This window comes from Arvicola amphibius, chromosome 1 (genome assembly GCF_903992535.2).
Source record: "Arvicola amphibius chromosome 1, mArvAmp1.2, whole genome shotgun sequence".
Taxonomy (NCBI): domain Eukaryota; kingdom Metazoa; phylum Chordata; class Mammalia; order Rodentia; family Cricetidae; genus Arvicola; species Arvicola amphibius.
The window spans coordinates 111,590,533-111,612,748 of record NC_052047.1 but is presented as its reverse complement, the minus strand read 5'-3'; the positions used below and the strand labels follow the sequence as shown (position 1 = coordinate 111,612,748).

The 22,216-nt window shown below is 37.4% G+C and overlaps 1 protein-coding gene and 1 non-coding gene across 3 annotated transcripts in view; both read right to left on the bottom strand.

Annotated features, from left to right (window-relative positions):
* The window catches only part of Ipo7 (importin 7), a 40,966-nt gene that overhangs the window by 6,693 nt on the left and 12,057 nt on the right, over nucleotides 1–22,216 (bottom strand). For both annotated transcript variants that reach the window (XM_038329088.2, XM_038329094.2), the window contains exons 4-21: nucleotides 21,490–21,648; nucleotides 16,804–16,960; nucleotides 14,616–14,705; nucleotides 12,253–12,347; nucleotides 12,027–12,111; nucleotides 10,103–10,237; nucleotides 9,220–9,319; nucleotides 8,533–8,609; nucleotides 8,270–8,386; nucleotides 6,211–6,300; nucleotides 5,667–5,832; nucleotides 5,350–5,510; nucleotides 4,663–4,791; nucleotides 2,686–2,752; nucleotides 2,481–2,606; nucleotides 1,901–1,998; nucleotides 923–1,018; nucleotides 50–270 (exon numbers count right to left, since the gene is read on the bottom strand). In XM_038329088.2, the coding sequence (XP_038185016.1) occupies nucleotides 50–270; nucleotides 923–1,018; nucleotides 1,901–1,998; nucleotides 2,481–2,606; nucleotides 2,686–2,752; nucleotides 4,663–4,791; nucleotides 5,350–5,510; nucleotides 5,667–5,832; nucleotides 6,211–6,300; nucleotides 8,270–8,386; nucleotides 8,533–8,609; nucleotides 9,220–9,319; nucleotides 10,103–10,237; nucleotides 12,027–12,111; nucleotides 12,253–12,347; nucleotides 14,616–14,705; nucleotides 16,804–16,960; nucleotides 21,490–21,648 (2,169 nt within the window). The remainder of the gene's footprint in view (nucleotides 1–49; nucleotides 271–922; nucleotides 1,019–1,900; nucleotides 1,999–2,480; nucleotides 2,607–2,685; nucleotides 2,753–4,662; nucleotides 4,792–5,349; nucleotides 5,511–5,666; nucleotides 5,833–6,210; nucleotides 6,301–8,269; nucleotides 8,387–8,532; nucleotides 8,610–9,219; nucleotides 9,320–10,102; nucleotides 10,238–12,026; nucleotides 12,112–12,252; nucleotides 12,348–14,615; nucleotides 14,706–16,803; nucleotides 16,961–21,489; nucleotides 21,649–22,216) is intronic.
* Nucleotides 5,922–6,105, bottom strand: LOC119806083. The gene has a single exon (XR_005284117.1). It is a non-coding gene; the product is annotated as a small nucleolar RNA SNORA23 (small nucleolar RNA).

The following is a 22,216-nucleotide window of genomic DNA, read 5'->3' as shown; positions in this document are numbered from 1 at the left end:
TTTATTGTAAGTAGAATCTGTGATAAAGTTGTAATTTATTATCACTTACCCCAGGAAACAGTCAACGTCATTAAGCCATTGTGTAATAAAATGATTTGTAACTGGTTCAACATTATTAGGGAAGCGAAGATTTTCTAAGGTATTAAGTAGTAGATGTGGATTATAATACAATGCTGCAATTGCAACTTGCAGGCACATTGTTCGGAGTTCACTTGTCTTGACCTCTCTTGTCAGTCTCTCTAAAGCTGCTTCCACGAATAATGGAATACACTGTAAAGAGACATTACAAGATCTTCCAAGACTGTAATAGCATCCTCGTTGGCTTATTATATTAATTTATTCATTACTTTAACTGAACCTTTTGACCCTAAAGGGAACGTCTAAAGATGACGAGTTGAAGCACTTTGAATTGTTGAAGTACTTTCATGGAAAATCTAATTTTAAAGAGAAGCAAGTATTCACTGACCCATGAAAACCTCACTAGTTATCAGTCCTGGGTTCAGAGTCCTAACGTGAATGGTAATACAGTCACTGAACCAAACTATGAAAGCCCTTGCCGGGCGGCGGTGGCGCACACCTTTAATCCCAGCACTCGGGAGGCAGAGGCAGGCGGATCTCTGTGAGTTCGAGACCAGCCTGGTCTACAAGAGCTAGTTCCAGGACAGGCTCCAAAGCTACAGAGAAACCCTGTCTCGAAAAACCAAAAAAAAAAAAAAAAAAAAAAAAAAAAGCCCTTTATCCAAAGCTAATTTACATGAAAATATATACATTAAATATACATTCATCACATGTAACCTCAACATTTAACGATGTTGGCCATCAGCTTATAACCATGTGCAGAATATACATGCCCCAAAGGCATTTAAATGTACCCCAAGAACCAGCACTCGAAAGCCTCAGGCATTAAATCAGCATAACCAACCTGATCGATGCCACGCCCTTTGCACTGCAGAATGATGACCTCTAATAACTTTGCTGCATGACACTCTGCATCTTCTCCTGCAACTCCAGTAAGAACCTGATCAACGCACAATACAAATGGCAAGAAGGCTTTGTGAAACATTTAAATCAGAGAAATAACTTCCCTCTAGGTATCTAAAGTTCTATTTTTTGTGAACAATTGTGATGTTCACCATAAAAGGAATAGATGCTATTTGTGTGTAACAGCTTACCCTCTGGCACCCTAGTCTGTGAGGTAAAAGCACATGTTGAACTCTTATCTTCTAGCAACATTAAGCTCTCTTGTAGAGAGGTATAAGCTAGAACACTAACTTTTCTCAAGGACATCTGGCTCTTCTATAAAGAACAAAACAAAACCGACCACCCCAAGTGTGGTAGCACATGCCTGTAATTAAAAGTTCTAGAGAGACGAAGGCAGCAGGATGTGTAGTTGGTGACTGGTCTACCACCAACTTTAAGGGCGCACGTGTACGCACACACACAAAATAGCATAGTTTTGGTTAGTTTTTTGGGTTTTTGTTTGTCTGAAGGCAGTGCCTTACCATATAACTCTGGCTAGCCTGGAATTTGCTTTACATGTGAGGGTAACTTCTAACGGTGCTAGAATTAAAGCAGCATGCTACCATTCTCAAGTCTAAAGTCAGATGTTTAAGAAATCCCATGTTCAAAATATTTTGTCTGTTTATCTACCCAGAATCAAGTGCTCTATAACTGAACTGTTATTTCAACACACCCCAAAATTTTCATTCAAATTTTTTTGGTCTCAAACTTATTATGTACCCCATAACCTTGAACTCCCAATCTTATATTAACCCACAACTTGAGTAATCATGTCCTTCATTGATCAATGTGTTCTGTGTTCAGCACAATCTAGGAGCACGTGTATCTTTATCATTTAGTGTAACACGTTCATGTACCTGGTATTTTAAAAGGAGCCTACCTTTTTACACATACTATATATCATCTCAAGATACTTGGTATCAGATAGAAGCGTGTCTGTATCAACTGTTACATAGTTATGCAGAAGAGGCATCATGTCTACAGTTAAAAGAAAAAAAGAAAATCAATTTATACATCATTTACCTGTGATAATACCCCTCTGCCCACAAGGAAGAATCTCCTATATCATAGGCTAACCTCAAACTAGCTAGGTAGATAATGATGACTTTGAATCTCTACTTACCTGCGCCCGTGTACTGGTACAGATAGGTACCACGGCACTGGGCTTATACATATTTATAATAAAAATACTTAATCTTTAATTTAAATGCAAATCTGGCACTATTATGTCTCTATCAATTACTTTAAAAAGAACTTCTTTGCATCAGACAAAATACATATACATACTTATTTCCATTAATTACGATACATATGTTTTAAAAAGCAAACATAAATAATAAGTAATACCCACATGCTATTCTTGGGCATTCATTGTTACTGATGTATTCAAATTATAAATTATTAGGTAATCATAATGGGGTAGGGGAACAGTAAATATTTTCATGCTGATTTAACCTTACCTGTAAAGTAATCAAAGCCATCTTGCTGAAATACCTCAAATACAAGGGGCAGTAACTGCCACATCTGTGGAGACACTTGTTGACATGTCAGACTATGTGCCAAAGAGAAGATCTCCTCATAGAATTCTAGAAGAGAATTATCAAGTTGTCAAGACATGCTTACTCATCCCAAATAATGTAAAAATGGTGAAATCAGGTATAATACCTAAGACATGCTGTTGTAAAACGGTCCCAATGACTTGTAAGCAGATTCCTTCAAGCTGCTGGGTTATCTAAAAAAGAAAAAAAATTTCTAAGCAATGTCACGTTTTTCTAAGAAAGCATTCAGAATCTATTCTGAAACAACACATAAAATGACAAACAAGTCTAACAACAAAAAGAAAAATAAGAAAATCACTTGCATAATGGGAAAATACTATTAAGTCTTTTTCTTTTGATTATGTTCATTATACTCAGTCCAGACAAAACTAAAAAGTCACTGGTTGATTTATAATAAAGTTGTCTGAAAGAATACAGTGTTCATCAATGCCAGTAATTCTGGTTAGGCCATTTCCCTACTTTTTCCTTTGTTTTCTAAGAGTGGTTCTTACTTAAGACCCCAAACTGAGTAGCCTTGGCTGGATTAGAACTCACAATGCAGACTACACGAACCTCAAACTCAGAGATCCACCTGTTTCTGCCAGGTTTAATGCATGTTAGCATGCCCTGTACCATTTATCAAATCATCAGATAGTGACCCATGAAATATAAACTTAAGTCTCAACTCCATCTAAGAATAATGGGAAATACCACCTCCTTGGCCCTTTTCCTATCTGTGAAGAACATACGAACATTAAGTAAAGAAGAAAAATTTATTTACAAATTAGATACATTGAAATATTAATTTCAAACATATAGCATGTTAATAAACCACTTAAATTTCTCAAAGATTTTCATTTGCTAAATAAAAAACAAAGGACGATTTTATAGATTCTGCCTATCTGTAATTATGATACAAAATGCAAAAATATTCTAATACCATTTATGCAACAGCTAATAGGCATCTGAAAATATTCCTTGTCGATGACCTATATCACCTGTATAAACATCCACAGTACAATTATCAACACCAAATTCATGACAGTGACTGTGGGAAAAGAAGCAGGGTTGAAATTATCACTAGCTAAGCATGGTGGTAGTCTAGTCTAAGAAGATGCAAGGAATACATAAAACCAGCACAAGCACAGGCTATATGTACAATGATTTTCAAGTCATTATGGGGTACACACACACACACACACACACACACACACACACACACACACCGCAAGACCTTATCTCCAAAAAGTGACGTAACCTTTGAGGAATTCTATTTCCTCTATTCAAAATAGTTTGTGCTAGGCTATAGATCAATGGCACAGCAATTGCTTAGCATAGAAGAAGCTCTGTCTTGACGCCAACACCAGAAAACTGATAAAATAAAATTGGCTTCTGATGGAAAATAAAATCCAAAGGAAACATGGTGAAAATGCTAAAATATAAATATAAATTTGGGTGAAATCAGTTAGTTTAGCTATATTTTTATGGTTTAAATAATTGAAGCTGCCGGGCGGTGGTGGCGCACGCCTTTAATCCCAGCACTCAGGAGGCAGCCTGGTCTACAAGAGTTCGAGGCCAGCCTGGTCTACAAGAGCTAGTTCCAGGACAGGCTCTAGAAACTACAGGGAAACCCTGTCTCGAAAAAAAAAATTAAAGCTTTAATATTCACGATTATTTCTCCTTACATTTCAAAAAGTAAAAAGGCAAAAAGGATGAAGATAATGGTAAAATCAGAAGAGTGTTTTACACCTACTTGTGTATTCGTATATTCACTCATTTTTGTCTATGTCCAGGAACTGCACTCAGGCCATCAGCCTTGGAGACAAGGACCTTTCCCTGCTTTCCTCTCTAGTCCAAAAACACCTCCCAGTGAAACTAGTATATGTTTTCAAAGAAATCACCATATGCTGACTTTAATAAAAATTATCAGCTTCAAAACACTCTGTAAGTACTCTATAACTTAATAACATTTGTATGGTACCAATTTTAACCTTGAAGCCAGAAGTAATTAAGTGATCAAATAAAAGCAGATGAAACGGCTTTATAACATCCCATAAAAAATGTGCAGCATGAGTCTTTTTTCTATTACTTGCTTATTTTGTACCTCTTTATGGTCTTCGACCACACTCAGAAGTGTGTCGATTGTGTTCAGAATGCCCATGGCAGTGACGGCTTTGTCATCACTCCCTTCCTCATCTGGTCCAGTCTGGATGACTTGGTTAAATGTCATTGCCTAGAAGAAAGAGAATGAAATGGTTTCAATGTTTTGATTTTAATACTGGGAGAAGAGTGAGAACACAACAAAGAGAGTAGCAGGCAGGCTGCACATCCCAGGCAGGCCTCAAACTTTCTGCCATAGCACTTGGGGGCGGGATACTGAGACTGCGAGGTTAATGACAAGGTACACAATGTGCTAATCATTAATATTCTTAGTGCCAAAGGACTAGATAACACCGAGTCCAGTGCAAGAAAGATCTGAGACAAACACACCTAAAAGGCTGCAGTGACAAAACAAGGATGAATCCCAGTCACGCTACGCTTAGCTCTGGCAAGTAACTCCATATTGTTTTTAACTTCACAAACTTTTATAAAGTAGAAGAGTTATTTCAACTAGAACCATGTGAGAAATAAACGAGGTAAATATTTCTCAAGGGCTTTAGACTACATGTTATATAGTAAGTTCCACACAACATTTGCATTTAGGAAAAGCACGACCTTGTGACAAACTGCATGACTCACAGAGCAAGCTAAATTAACATCTCTGCAATAGGAACAGGTTCAAACAACATACCAGATGCTGTGTCATTTCTACAGCAATAGGAGTAACTTCTTCACTATATTCACAGATCATTTTCTGAATTACATTGGTAAGGTCATCATTTTCTGTTTCTCTTATAATATGAAGAAGAGCCTGCATTACAGGTCTGATAAATGGAGTGATGTATTCTTTAGCTGTAATAGAGATGAGAAAGGAACTTAAGCAGGTAAATAATAAGTTAAATACAAAAAGAGAAAACCCCAAGTGTTTTCACAGATTTTTATCAAGCTAGTTCCTAGAATTCTGTTTTACAGTTAGGTAACGGTATCTATGACATAAAAACCACATACCTTTTTCTTGATTGCTTATCAATACTTGCAGTGCAATGGCAGCTTCCACTTTCACAGGCATTTCTCGGTCATCAATCAGACATCTTCTTGTCAGCTCTAAAGCTGTTTGGAGGTTCTGATCACTTTTGAACTTCACTTCACAAAAATAGTGAAGTACCCAGCAAGCCTTTAAATACAGGGGGAAGGGATGGATGCGTGTGTGTGAGTATAAACATCTTATAATAGATTTCCCAAAAATGAGCTCTTCCCAGAGTTTTGTGTCTGGGAATTTGGAGGCTGGCCAGTGGGAGATGTGTTCAAGCACACAACACTAAACCAGTACTATGATCCCATGTTACTCTTTGGCTGCACAATCTTTGTGTGGATAGCAAGATCTGAATGCAAAACACAAACAGACACTGCTACCAGACATAGACGACAACTATGCACACAGTACTACAGCAGCCAGGTAAGACTCACAGAACTGAGACACGTTTTCAAGACAGAGTTTCAATTTTTAATCATTCCTTACAAAACAAATAAATACATCAACTTTACAACTTACTCTTGCTCTCATGTAGCCTAGCTCACTGCTGAAGAGAGGAAATACATGATTCTGCAACATGTATTCCATTTGATCTTTGTAGATCTTTTTCTGTAAATACAAAAAAAGTATCTCAAAAAGTTGTCTGAACAGTTTCAATTTGCAAACACACATATTATCAAAAAGTACTAATAAAAAGACATACATTTATTCTCCTCCCTAAATCTCATGATACACAACTTATTCATTTTTATACTGTGACTATTTTTTCCTGAGACAGGCCCTCAGTATATATCTAAGTCTGCCGCATGAGTCATCTTACTGCCTCCTTTTACTCCCCCCCACCCATTCCCAGCAAGTCCTAGCAATTATACGTTTTAGAATTCCCTAATTAGAAAAAAACCACACCAAGCTTCAATGGAACCTTGTCTGCTAAGAAACTTTGAGGCTAGAAAAATGGCTTAGTTGGCACAACACATTCAGTAAAACTATTTTGAGCATAAAAAGGAGGGCACAACCTATGCTCGAGACTCTAGTACACACACACACACACACACACACACACACACACAAAAAAAAAACAGTTTATCTTCAATTCTAAAGAAAAATGTTTAAGGAGCACATGAAAAGATTTTCACTGTCATTTTGTCAGTCACGACAGACAAACCACTCAAAAGAGAGATGCCACATCACATAAGATGGCTCTAGTCAAAAAACTACTTTGTAGCCTGTTGTGGCGGCCTACACCTCTAAGACTGCCACCTGGGATGCTAAAGCGGGAGATCACCACCACTGAACCTGGTTCATGTCAGCCGACAATGGCTATAATGATAAAGTGAGCACTGAAAAAAAATAGCGAGTAAAGACTGGGAACCTCAGCATTGGAGGGGCTGGAACTAAAGTGTCTCATGTTTGAGGTTAGCTAAAAATCAAGAACATCAAAACCAAAAACTAATGATCAATGATAAATATGCGGTGGAAATTAAAGCTTTTATATGCTGCTGATGCTAAAATGTAGCAGCCATTTTGTATAACTTTCTTAAAACATAAGGAGCAATTTAGACTCCTAGAAAATGCAAAACAGATACCCTACACTAACTTGTAAAGGAATGCTTGCCAGCAACATGGTTCAGAATAAAAAGGTAGAGCCATAAATAATATATATCAACTGAAACATAGACAAAGAAAATGCAATGTTAACATTCAATTCAGTATTTAGTACTGCGAAATAAGCATAGCCACATGCTAGATGAGAAACCTTTAAAACATTACACTAAATCCAAATGCCAGTCACAAGGAACACATAATACCATTCAGTTTGTGTGAAAGGTCCAAAATAAATTCATAGAAATATGGGCTCAGTACTAGGAGACCAGGCATGAAACAGGGAAAAACTTCTATTATAGATATGGGATTTCTTTTTTTTTATTCATTTTTTGCTTCTGTGAAATAGGGTCCTGAGATTTATGTTGTAGACCTGGCTGGACTTGAACTCACAAAGATCTGCCTGCCTTTGCTTCCCACAGCTGGGATTAAAGGCAAGACAGGATTTCTTTTGTGGTGACGAAAATGCCTTGAAATGAGATAGATGCAGTACTTGTCACTGTACTGAGGTACACGCTCTTAGAATTTTTAGTATTTCGTATTTATTGTCTGTATGTTTCCAGGATTTAATTCTCTCCTACCATGTGAGCCCCAAAGATTGAACTATCAGGTTTGGTGGTTACCAGCTGTAGTTAAATACTTTAAAATAGACAGATTACATGCTATATATATCATACCCCGGGTTTAAATTTAAAAACGAGGAAACTATTAAATTAGAAGCTGGCAAGATGGGCCAGCAGTTAAAAGCATTCATTGCTCTTCTAGAAATCCAGAGTTCAGTTCCCATACCCACAGCAGCAGGCTCAGAACAACTCTAACCCCAGCTCAGTTACCCATCAGTGACTTCTGGTCTCTGTAGGTGAGTACTGCACACATTTGTTACAGAAGACAGGAAATCTATATTAATAGAGATGATTAATTATATATAAATATATTATTGCAAATATATCATACTCTCTTGCACACAAAGGAATACCTTCAGAAGTATTTCAGCTAAAGAGCCAATCATATGCAAGGCTCCATCTTTTTTACGAGGATCAGCATTTGGTTCAGTAAGAATCTGGTAGCAAAATCCCATAGTCTTTTGCAGTACCTGAATAAAAGACAAGCAACACTTTATAGACTAACCTATGGTTTTTGACGAGCACACTGACAAAAATAACACATGATTAACACTGAAAAAGGAAATATATTTGACGAAATTGAAACTAATAAAGCAAATGTTATCTGATAACTCACCTCTTTCCTTTTACTACAGGCAGTGAACAAAAGTGTCTGTGCAGCAGTAGTAGGAGAAATGAAATCTTCAAACACATCTAGAGAATAAATTATGAAAATTTAGAAGAAAATTTAGAGGAAATAATAGTTTTCACTTTGTTTTGTAATAGGTCCCTAAATCTTTCAGGAATCCTAGGCTGGCCTTGAACTCCTTATCCTCCTTCCTCAACCTCCCAAGTATGAGGATTAATGACATGGAATACGGTGCATAGTTGACTAATTTTCTTGGCAAAATACATATTCCCTAGTTTATGATTATGTTCTATAAAAACAAAACCCTGGATTTAGATGTGGTGGTGCAAACCTCTAATTCTGAAGTCGGAGAATCTTGAGCTCAGGGTCAGCCCCACAGTAGCATCACATGCATTTATTGCCAGCGCTCAGGAGGCAGAGGCAGATGCATTGAAGCCAGCAGGTATGTGGTGCTCATAAGAGGATGATATCCTGTGACTCCTCAGGTTATCAGCCTCAGCAGCAAGCACCGGACCTGAGTCATCTTTGTGGACCCTCTTGTTTGTGAGACAGTATCTTAAGTAGTTCAACTGGCCTCAGATTTGTCATGCAACTGAGGGTAACCTTACGTTTTCCTTCCTAATTTTGAGATTATAGGCCTGCATCAAACACAGAAGACAAGATAAATTTTCTTACCAAACTTCATGCGTATATATTCATAAGGGTCTTCTTGCCAGAGTTCCTCATCAGCATCTGTATAGCACATCAATGGAAAAATAACATCTTGGATAATGCCCTGCAATTTAAAAGTTAAGAAAAGTAACAGTCTTCAGCTTTCAAATTTAGCCTGTCAAATCTGTTTAAGTAGCAAAACTAATTATATATAAAATTTTACAAACTACGGTAATTTATTTAATGCATTTTTAGACCAACATCCAAGCTACATCTACTTATAAAGATTACATACAGATACATATGTCTACATAGATAGCAGTTATGTAGCACAACAATGCTGAACCTGACCAGCAAGCAGCGCAGGGCCAATCTATAGCACCCCAAAGGCAGGGAGAAAAAAAAAAAAAAGGCAAGGAAAGAAAGACAAGCAAATCAAAATAGCAATGTGATGAAATAGTCTCTTGCTAAGTTCAAATCACATGACTAAAATATTAACTGTAATCCAATGGTCAGAGCTTCAATTTTAGCTCGAAGTATGAGTTTGAAACTGAAATGTAGCTGGATATTCATACACTATCTCTCATTACTTTGTCAGAGTTCTCTTCTTTTTCTGCTGCACTATCCAAATAATTACCAGACTCACACTAGGTAACAAATCTCAGCAATTATCCAACCTTTATAGCAATTAATGTATAATTAATTAATTATTATTATTAAATATATTATTATAATATATTATAATATTATATTATATATTAATATATAATATAATATAATATAATAATATTATTATAAATATATTATTAGATATAAATAATTAATAATGTATAATTAATGTATAATTATAGCAAAACCAATCAATCAACAAAACAAAAAAGCCATTCCAGAGGAAAAAAATCATTACTTGTATATGAGGTTTCAGGTTCTTCCAGGTTAGAGCATGGGAAACTCCTTGATTAATATAATTTAATGTCTGCTGTAAAACTCGAGGAGCCATATACTGTTTCTCCTTGTACTGATATAACACTTTCAATAAAACCTTTATAAAAAAGAAAGTTCAATCATAAACAAAAGTCAGATAAATTTTAACCAGAAGCTAATAAAAAATACAGGCCTAGACATATACCCCCCCCCTACTCTCACACACACACACCCCCCACACCCCACTTGGTCTTTTAACTACATTACTTGCCAGGCGATGGTGGCACACACCTTTAATCCCAGCACTCGGAAGGCAGAGGCAGGCAAATCTGTGAGTTTGAGCCCAGTCTGGTTACAAGGGCTACTTCCTGGACATGCACCAAAGCTATACCAAGAAAGCGTGTCTTGAAAACTATAGGTAGGTAAGCAGGTAGGTAGACAGACAGACAGACAGATAAATGGATGGCACAGTAAGATGGTTCTGGGTTAAAGATACTGACCACCAAGCCAGACAACCTTAAGTATAACCTTGGAACTGGTAAATTGTCCTCTGACCTTCACAGGCATACAATGTAATGCACACTCCTATACACATGTACATGTCAAAACAAATATTTTAAATACAATAAAATAATAAACCTAAGTAAGACTGGGACAAAGGCCTGGTGTCTAGCTAAGTAAACAAGACAAACCCTATGCTACCTACTCAACATACCAACCACACTACTGAGATAGTCCTAGTCTTGATTTCCTTTTATTAAGCCTTACTAAGTTTGTCACCTACTATTTACAATTAACAGTTCCAGTTCAACCTGATATTTTAAATTACTAAATTCAAAGTGAGAGACCCTTTCAGAGGCTCTGAAAGATAAAGGAAAGCTACTGTAAAATATTATATTATTTTATCTACTTTTTAGCCCTGTTAGCTACAAAGTTATGTACAAAAGAGCGAGTCTATGTGTATCACAGACAAACATACATATACTTAAAGTGTCTACAGTAGAAAAGAGAAGCCTGAAGTTCAGGCATGGTAAGGTCCCAAGACAAGAAAGCTTAAATGGGAATGCAGGCCTCAACTCAAGGCAGTTTCTGGTAGGTGTTATTAGCTAATTTCATTCTATCCATATATTTATTCTTTGACTTGGAAGCTTCACTGAGAGAACACTATCCTCTGACCCCAAATCTCTTAATTGGATCTCCAGCTAAATGTCATAAACAAGTCATTTTCTGCTGGAGGCCTTCAATTTGTCAATATTTCCTTCTTCCCCTTGTCCACCATTTGGTAATTTCATTCATTAAAAACTAAAAATAGGCTGGGCAATGGCAGTGCATGCCTTTAATTCAAGTACTCCAGGACAGTCAGAATTGTTAAACAGAGAAATCATGTCTTCAAAAAACAAACAAACAAAACAACAACCAAAAAACAAACAAACAAACAAAAAACCACACAACAACCAACACCCTAAGCCCTTTATACAGTTCTTCATGTTGTAGTAACCCCACATTGCTAGTTGTAAGTGTAATTTTGCTACTGTTATGCATCATAATGCAATTACCTGATATTCAAACCCTGTGAAAAGGATAACTCTAAAGGGATCTCAACCCACAGGGCACCAGGAATGGTCAAATGGTTCACAATGCATGCCGAACATCCATTAACATAAAATTAATCTCTTTACAGCAACTCAAACAAAAGTGGCATGTTTCTACCTAAATGTTAAAACTTACTTGCTGGCCGGGCGGTGGTGGCGCACGCCTTTAATCCCAGCACTCGGGAGGCAGAGGCAGGCGGATCTCTGAGTTCGAGGCCAGCCTGGTCTACAAGAGCTAGTTCCAGGACAGGCTCTAGAAACTACATGGAAACACTGTCTCGGAAGAAAAAAAAAGAAAAAAAAAAAACAACTTACTTGCTGGACGCCAACAGCAAATGCCTTCAGAAACACTTCAGCAAATTCATTATACTCCTTAGAAACATTCCCAGGGCTTCCATATCTACACAAACATAAATGTACCCATTATTTCCTTATAATGCTTTACATCTATATTCATTATAGCAAAAGCTTGAAAAACAATAAATTGCTACACATGGACAAGGACACACATGGACAAGGACACACATGGACAAGGACACACCTTTCAAAGAGCCGTGCTAGAATATGTAAGGCCCACTTCTTACATTTCCACCAGGGCAACTCTGGCCTATCATCTTCTTCAACTTGAAGTGTTTCCTTTAAAGAGATATTTATTTAATAATATTGAGAAACTATAATCTTGAAAGAACTTTATGTATCAAGTAAGAACAGACTCAATCATAGAGGTAAAGAATCTAAGCATTAGAAATCAAATTAATGATTAATAACATAATTTTTAAAAGAATGAGCTAGATTAAGACATCTATGACATTTTTTTTAAAGTTTATAACGTGAAAATGCAAAACTGAAACCTTCATACACTGCCACTGAGAAGAATGCCAAATCAGGTACAAGTCACTTTGGAAATTACTATTAATAAAGTCAAACATTCAGCCATTCTATCGTTCCATGTTTATGCAAGAGTAAAAGCATGTGACTATGTGGGGATCATGGTAGAAGGTAGAAGGGGAGGGGAGCAGAGAAAAATATATAGCTCAATAAAAAGCATGTGACTGAAAATACCGATTCATAAACACTTTCACGGGGACAATCTCAAAGCACACCTCGAGTATCCTCATCAGCATGGTACAAAGGGTACTATATGGCAGAGAAAATATACAATTCATACAAAACATGAACAAATATCCTAAATATATTCGGCAAAAGAAATTACAAGCAAGATTATTAATTCAAAATGGACAAAAATCTACTGCGTAAGAAATGAGAAAGGGAGCTCAGTACTTGACAGCACTTGTTCTATTATGACAAGTGGAACTCAAATCCCAAGTTAGGTAGCTCACAGACCCCTATAGCTTTAGCTGAAAAGCTTAAACATCCTCATCTGGGCTCCAAAGGAACCTTCATGCACACAGATATAACATTAACAGACACTGAAAAAGTTCCAGGCACGATGCTACATGCCTTTAATCCCAGCACTCAGGAGGAAGAAGCAGGTGGATCTCTGTGAGTTTGAGACTGACCTGGTTTACAGAATGAGTTCTAAGACAGCCAGGGCTGTTATACGAGATCTTGTCTCCAAAAATAAAAACACAAAAGGTAACAAGGATGATAGATGACAAGAACTGGATAGAAAGTACACAAACTCTACCATTCTAATGAACTAAAGTTCAGCAGGGTAACTTGTTACTGGAAATAAATTATAACACAAAAGTTGCACAATTTATATGTGAAACATTATATATCTCATATTTAATATACAAGGAAAAACTTACACAAAGCAAGTATCCTAAGAAGTAAGAAAAATAATTTGTGTACTTCCTCAATCACTTAATTTTGTTGTGGTGATGGTTCTTTTTTGAGACAAGGTTTCTCTGTGTAGTTTAAAAGCCTGTAAACTATAGACCAGGCCTGCCTTGAACTCACTGAAATCCACCCACCTTTGCCAACCAAGTCCTGGGATTGAAGGTGTGCACCACCACCACCACCACCACCACCACCACCACCACCACCACCACCACCACCACCACCACCAGGTTTAACTTTTTAAACAAACTGAATATTTAAATTAGAGCAGATGTAGTTGCATTTGTGCTTAGTAAACTGCGTTCTATTCCTAGCATTTGAAAAAATACAAAATTAACCAAATAACAAGAATGTGATCTCATTCATTCCATTAATAATAGTATTACTCTGTCATAATTACATACCATAATGTAGAAGTTTAAAATAAAATTCAAGATTGTTATAGGTAAGATATATGAATACTTAAATGTTAACAAGTATTTAACAACCTATTTAATCCCAACCTGCTACAGAAAATAAGATTAGTAGAAATAGTAAAACTGTAAAAATCGCCACGTTTAACAGTATAAAAATAGTTGGATAGCTCTTAATGTATTAAAATACCGAAGTGAGCCAGGCGGTGGTGGCGCACGCCTTTAATCCCAGCACTCGGGAGGCAGAGGCAGGCGGATCTCTGAGTTCGAGGCCAGCCTGGTCTACAAGAGCTAGTTCCAGGACAGGCTCTAAAAAAAACTACAGAGAAACCCTGTCTCGAAAAACCAAAAAAAAAAAAAAAAAAAAGAAAAAAGAAGAAAAAAAAAAAAAACAAAACAAAACAGTCAGGGCTACAAAAAGAAATCCTGTCTCAAAAAAAAACCAAAGAGAGAAAGAAAACTGAAAGCAGCTTATTTTTTTTTTTTCTAGAACTAGCCCTTTGAGCACATAAGGAAACAGAAGAGCTAGTTATGGTGGTACACTAGGGAGGCAGAGGAAGGTGTTTTTCTGTGTTGGAAGTCAGCCTGGTGTGTACTGAGTTCCAGGACAACAGGACTATAAAGAAAAAACCTGTCTCCATAGAGAAGGAACACATACGAGAAAGAGAAGGAACACAAAAGAACTTACATTAGGTACATCCCTATTCACAACGGTCTTCAAAATTTCCACCCATTCTGTCAGATTCTGTTGGTTTATCAGCTCCAGTGGGAGTGTATACTAAAGAAAAACCAAGAATTAGTATTTTTAAAGTTCCAAGTGCCATTTCCTTGTTCTCTACAATACCTATCAGATCCCTCAGTCACCATTTCTACATCAGTACATGGACTAATTTCCTTAGAGAACAACGGCATTTACCAGGGGCATTATTACTTTGCTCAACTTACTAGTTACCACAGATTTCAAATGAACATATTTTTATCAAGTTAAAGGAATTCCTGGATTAAGACCAGAACATTCATCTTCCCTTTTCTCCATTTTATGTATGCATGCATGTATGTATGTATGTATTTATGTATGCATGCATGTATGTATGTGTGCATGCATGCATGTATGTGTGTGTGTATAATAATTTATCTATTGCAGTGATGGGAAATCAAACCTTGGGCCTTGGGTATACCAGGCAAATTCTACTGTATTTCCCTGGCTTGTTCTCTTTTTATAAAGGAAAAATTGCTTAATAAATTATAATGGATGCTTTAATAGGCATTTGGAAATAAAAATCATGCAACAGGATTTGCTAGCTTTGAGACAGGGTCTCTTGATATAGTGCTGGTGGCCTGAAACTTCATATTTATAGCAGGAAAGCTTCAAACTGACAAAACTTCTGCCTTATGCCACTCCAAGTGCTGGGCTAGCAGGCATGCACTATCATGCCAGGTCATCCAATTCAGGATTAGGACACTCAATTACATAGTCAGGTGGTACTAGACTTTGGTACCACGATAGGCCAGTCTGCCTGTATATATCTATACATGCACGCTGAGTACAGGTACCCTCAGAAGTCAGCATATAATTGTGCACAGTGTTGGCCAGGATGATCTCAAAATTCCCAAGCTCAACAATTCCTGGTTGGATCGACCACAAGTGTGCACCAACACGACTCACTGACTTATAAAGACTATAAAAAAGCTTTACTAATTTAATCAGGGAGTGGTGATATATATCCATAGTCCTGGTTAATAAAGAGGCAGAGGCCAGCAGATGGTGTGAAACTAAGTTCAAGACTAGCCTGGGCTCCACAGCAAAACCTCCATCTCTACAATAGAAAATCAGTTACATTGGACAGCTAGGAAAATTCTAACTGCCCATTTACAATATCAGATCTATTAGAACTGCTCGTCTGTTGAAGGCATAATTGTTTAGGCTTTGGACCTGTAATAATAGCAACAAACCTTTTCTAAGACAGCTCCTCACAGGCTGGCTTCAAATGTGCTTCTCCTACTATAACTTCTAAATGGTGGCATCCAGTCACACTCAAGTTCTTTTATATTTTTTTTCTCTAAGACAAGGTCCTTCTGCTGTACTACCCAGACAAGACTATAATACACCATATAGCCCCGGCTGGCCTCTAATTCATGATTGATTCTCCTGTCTTAGCATCCACAGGCACATACTACCACATTCAATTTAGATTGTCAAATCTAATTATTAACACAAATGATAAAATTATTTTTCTAAATAAGGATAAATAACAATCAGCGTTTACATGTACATGTATGCATGCATACTCCTTATAAGTAGCTACAATCAGTCGTACATGCTTCTAATTCTAGCGCTCAGAAAGCAGAGGCAGGAGGATTAAAGCATTTAAGGCTAGCCTGGGCTACGTGATAACGTTTCGAAAGTAAAAAATTAGGGTGGAGTGGGGGAATGACCCCTGCTTTAAAAAGAAGTGGAACAAGTTCACACCAATTGTCACTTTATATAAGCAGCATTAATTAGACTCTGTGTATTATTTTCTATTAAAAAAAAAAGACATGAAGGTAGAAGAGAATGTTAGGAGGAATCAGGGGAAGTGGAAATAGAGATGATCAATATATATATATAGTCAGGATATATACTGTATATATGTACGTACATACATACATATATATATACCAAATATATGTATGAAATTATAAAAGAAATTAAAAATTTTAAAATAAAGAACTAAAAGCACTTTTTAAAAGATGTCTACTATCAAGTCTGAGTTCAATTCCAGGGCCCAAATGGTGGTGGAAGGCGAGAGCCAACTCCAAGCTGTCCTCTGACCTCCGCACTAAGCCCCTCCCTCCCACACACAATAAATGTAATAAACATCAAAAAACAATAGTACCTGAACAAGAGCATAAAAGATCTTGAATATCTGCTTTTGGATGAGGACAGATTGGTCAGACTGATCAGAGAGCAGCTGGATAAAGCGGTCCTTCAGAACTGGCAGGAAATGCTGCATTGCTGCCACTAATGGACTTCGCTCTTCTGGTTTCTTGTACCTATGGACAGGAATACAAACTAATTCTGTAAGAATGTACTTCCATAACTGATACATACAAAAATCTGCTTTCACAAGTACTAGCAACAGTTTCTAACCAAACTGAGGACACATAAGGAAAGAAAAGCCTGCTAAGGAAAACAAAAACCACGCCCAGCAGTGAAGAGGTAAAGGTAAGGCAGGCGCTCACTTCCAGGGCATACATACTGAAATTGAAACAAGGCAAAGACAGCTGGCAGGACTCCTGTTTCATGATGGTAGATTTGTGAAGCATTCCATATTTAAGGGAGAGACAGGACAGGTTTTCTTTAAAAGTTGGATTACTGGGCTAAGTGTGTTGGTTCACACTTTTAATGCTAGCAGTGGGAGGTAGACATAAGCAAGTATCAGTGCTCTATGACAGCAGTGGCTATAAACTGAGACCCTGGCTTTGTTTTGTTTTATCCCAAGCAAAACAAAAGGATTTCCCAGACAAGCACAGAAGTACACTTCTGTAATCCCAGAATATGATGTTAAGGCAGAAGAATGGTACAGCTAACCTGGGCCACATTGAAAAGACCTTATCTTAATAGCAAAAAAACTTGCATTCAATTATCTTACAGAGTTTAATGATAACCAAAGTAAATGGTCAAGAATAAAAAAATACCAAGAGGACTGAAGAGGTGGTTCAGCCTGTACAATGCTTGCTGTGCAAGCATCAGGACCTGACTTGATTTGCAAAGCTATAGAGATGGCTCAACAGTTAAAAGCACTCACTGCTTTTGCAGAGACTAGGGTTCAATTCCTAATACTCATAAGGATACAGTGACTCAACTGCCTGTAACTCCAGTTTCAGGGATCTGATGCCTTCTTCTGACCTCTGAGGGTTCCTGCACATATGGTTCACACACATATGCCCAGGCATACATACCTATAAAAATTAAGTAGAAAAAATTCTAGGGATAGAAAATTCATAATTCTATTACTGGGGAGGTAGACAGGAAGCTCACTGCATCTTTGCCAGCTAGACAGTCTAGATAAATTAGCAAGCTCCCATCTTTATTAAAAACTAAGGTGGCAGGATCATAGGATAGTTCAGGAGATTAGGGTGCTGTAATGACCTGCGTTCAGTTTCTGGAATCCATGCAGTGGAAAGAAAACTAACAGCTACAAGTTGTCCTATGGCCAAGACATGCACATTGGTACGCACATGCTTTTAATTGTTATAAAGCAAACTAACAAACAAACCAGGCCATGGTGGTGCGCACCTTTAATCCAGCACTCAGGAGGCAAACGTAGTTAGATCTCTGAGTTCAAGGCCAGCCTGGTCTACGGAGTAAGTTTCAGTACAGCCAGGGCTACACAGAGAATCACTGTCTCAAAAATCCCAAGAATAAAAAGACACTTGCTATGTGGACCTAACAACCTGAGTTCCATGTCCATAATCCTTGCTGGGAGGAAAGAATAGGTGTCCTCTAATTCACATGTGCCCCCACCAACATACACATACATACTATACACACACTTAAATATGTTTAAAAGATTATCATGCTTCTTAGTCAATAAAACAGTAATAACTTACAAAAGAAATCCCTATAATGTGGGCTAGTAACATGGCTCAGCGTATGGTAAGAGACTGCTGCATAAGAGTATCTAAATTTGAATCCCAGAATCCACAAAAAAAAAGAAAAGAAAAGAAAAGAAGAAAAAGGCAGTCATGGCCATACAAATGTAGCCAAGGTGCTATGGGGAGCCATGTTCTTTTTAGCTAAGCTCCAGGTTGAGTGTTTCATGAGAATAAGGCAATAGTGACAGAACAAGATGCCAGACTTATCCTCTGGCCTGTGTATTCCTCTCATTGACGATGTGATGTGCACGTGCACCTGCAGGCCAAAGAGCTCATACTGAGGTACTCAATCAAATGCACCACATACTCAAATACACTAACTGACACTCACATACCTATAGAAAGAAAGAATACCACGTGAACTCTGCAGTTGAACTATGGAAACTACAAATTTCCCTAACAATAAAGTTAAGAACTATATTATGTACTTCCCTCCTTCCAGCCCAGTTAGTCATCCAGAACATGAAAACTTCTATGGTAGAATTTCTTTTCCCTTACCTCACTAATCACACTGAATATTAGACTGGGAATTAGTTCGCAGAACCTAATCTAAGTTAGTAGCAATTAAAGTAATTTACAGCATAAAATACACTACCTACTGCTGAGACCCAAAGCTTCTAAATGCGTGATGTTAATAAGAAGCCTATAGCAGGCAGAGGCAGGTAGATTTTTGCAAATAAAAACACAAAGCCTAGCATCTCCAGCGATGCACCAAACTAATGAACTTCACTCATAGGCATCCATTAAGTTCAATTCTTTTGCCTTTAAATTTTTTTCTTGTTTTCTTTCTCTTGTGTAGTCTTTGCTATTCTTGAACTCACAAAGATCTGTTTCCCAAGTGCTGGAATTAATGGTGTGCACCACCACACCTGGCTTAATTTTCTGTTTCTAAATAAAAACCCAGAAGTTCTTTAATATCTAAAATTCCTACCCTGTCAAGCAAAACAATTCAACTGATAGAGTGCTGTCTAACATATCTAAGAACCCAACTTTGGATTCTTAGCACCATACAAACCAAGTGTGGCAACACCCAGAACTTAAGATCAGAGGCATGGGATCAAAAACTCAAGTCATCCTCTACTGTGGAGGAATTGCAAGGCCAGCTCTGTCCCAGTTACAGACCAAAACTAGTACCCTAACACTCACCAGGAGTTGCCTTAACTCCTAACATTTCATGACAAGTTAGCTGTACCCCTAAAATTTTCCCAAGGGTTGAATACCTGTGCCAGTAGGTGTTCCCCTTATTACCAGTTTATGCTTCTGGCTCTCTACCCTTTTACTTGTTTGCCACTACTATTCAGTAAGATGTGATATAACTTCCTCAGTGTTTCCTTTCATCTCCTCCTACAAACAAGCATTTTCTGAGGATAAAAGATGCTGCTGAAGAATTTCTTCATGAACTTTCATAAAATTTCTCCAAGCCACATCTCTTGTAAATACCTTATAGTCTATAAACATTGCTTGAAAATAAACTGAAATTCCAATATCCTAGTTGCTTCCTCTATATTTTATTTAAAAATCCTTCACATTCTTTCCTGCTAAGGTTATAAGAGAGACTCAAACCCTCTTAATGACATTGCCAACTTATTGTTATTCTCTCTGGCTTTGGTCACTCACTTACCAGAACTACAACTGGCACTCTGATAGAAGTTGGAGCGACAGCTGGAACATTCCTTAGCAGGAAGGTGGGTAGCTGGTGGGGACACAAGAAAACACCAGTACCAAGGGTGTAAATGGTGTGTTTCACACCTACTCAGAACAGCACAGTTCTTTGAAATGGGATACCAGAAAGGTGTCAGAGGTTGCCTACAAGTCCCAGAACTAGAATCCTCACAATGGCATCTATCCAGCTCTTAGGAATGGAGGTCAAGTCACCATATCATACTAAATTATTTTTTATAAATTTTCCACACCATACTTTCATCTACCTACCAATTTCACTGCTTTAACCACATGCTTGATTGAAAAAAAATCCTTCACTGTTTGATTTACTACTCTTTTTTTTTAAAGTCTTTTTTTATGTGTATGAGTGTTTCACCTGCATATTTTGTGTTCTGTGCACCATTTGCATACTTGGTGCTGCCAGAGGTAAAAAGAGGACTTCAGATTTCCTGGGATTGGAGTTACAGATGGTTTTAAGCCACTATGTGGATGCTGGGAATCAAACTCAGAGCTAAGACAACCCATTGGTCTTACTAACTCACGAAAATTATTTACATGAACTATAATTCATTTAAATATTCAGGTTACTGAATAAGTAGATTACTGTGAATTTCTTAGATCAAGAGCTGGGCTGGTGTCACACTATAATATACTAATTCTTGGCAGGGCAAATGCACAAGGATCAGGAACTCACTGATAAAGTGCTCTGTTGCTCACTGCACTCCAATCACCTCCAAACGAGCACACACTCACAAATCTAAAAGCCTGCTGTCAGTACTTACTAAAGAGCCCCAATTTTAGAGACAATTTTTAAATAAGAGTCAATGATTTTAACAAAACATTAAGGACACTGGGCAGGGCAGAGTTTCTTAGTGGCATTGACAAAAAAAAAGAGAGAGAAACATTATGGATTAGAATATGTACCATGAGCTTGTGGGAAGGCTCAGTAGGGTGGATACCCTGCATTGAGTCAGTCAGCTACGTTTTGGCACCTGCATGGTAGAGGGAGTAATGCCACCAGCTTATCTTCTGGCCTCCATTTGTGCACTGAACCACTTGAACACACATGCACACACACAAAATAAGTAAGTATAATGAAGAAAAATTCAGAATAAGATTCCTACTTCAATAGGAAAATACTAAATTATCATAGATCACTAATTTTCTTATACTGAAAGCATTTTTTATGTTGAAATTGGTTTAAATTTTCTCAATTACTTCCACTTCTCAAAAACTTAACTAGAATTAGGAGGAACACTTACTCATAATTCTTCACAAGCTGATAAAGGCAAAGAAGAATTCCTAGCCAACAAGCACTGTTATCAGACTGAAGATAAAATCCAATCTTGTCCACAATGGCAGTCCAACGGCTCGGGTAGTCATGTTTGATGATATGATGAATGCATGTAGTAAGCTGTACCCTGAAAGTCAAAACTCAACAGTAAAGAAGAAGAAAAAACCTAATCTAGATAATACTTTGGTAACTCAGACAAAGAAAAATAAGTTGTTTCAACAAAGTCTAATTTCAAATAATCCATCAAGTATTTTGATGCACATAAAATGTAGATAATGCAACACCATCAACTCACTTAGGAACACTGTCTCTTACTACCAATTTAAAAGAAACCCAGCCAGGTATGGTGGCAAAAGTCTTTAATACCAGCAAAAGTAGGCGGATTTAGTTCGAGGCCGACTGGGCTACAGAGCTAGTTCCAGGAAAATCAAGGTCACAGAAAGAAACAAATAACTAAAAGCCACCCAAGCTTAATTGTATACACACATGTGGTAGAGGCAGAGGTCAGTCTGAGGTACACAAGACACAGTTATAAAAAGCCTTTCTAGTTTTCATTGGAGAAAATATCAAGTACACAAACATTTGCAAAGTAAAACATAGTGGCTCATATTTACTTCCCAGAAAAAGTTGGTAGCAGTCATGGCTATCCAGGACTACTTAGGTTAACCAGATCTGCTTTGGAAGACTCAAAAGTC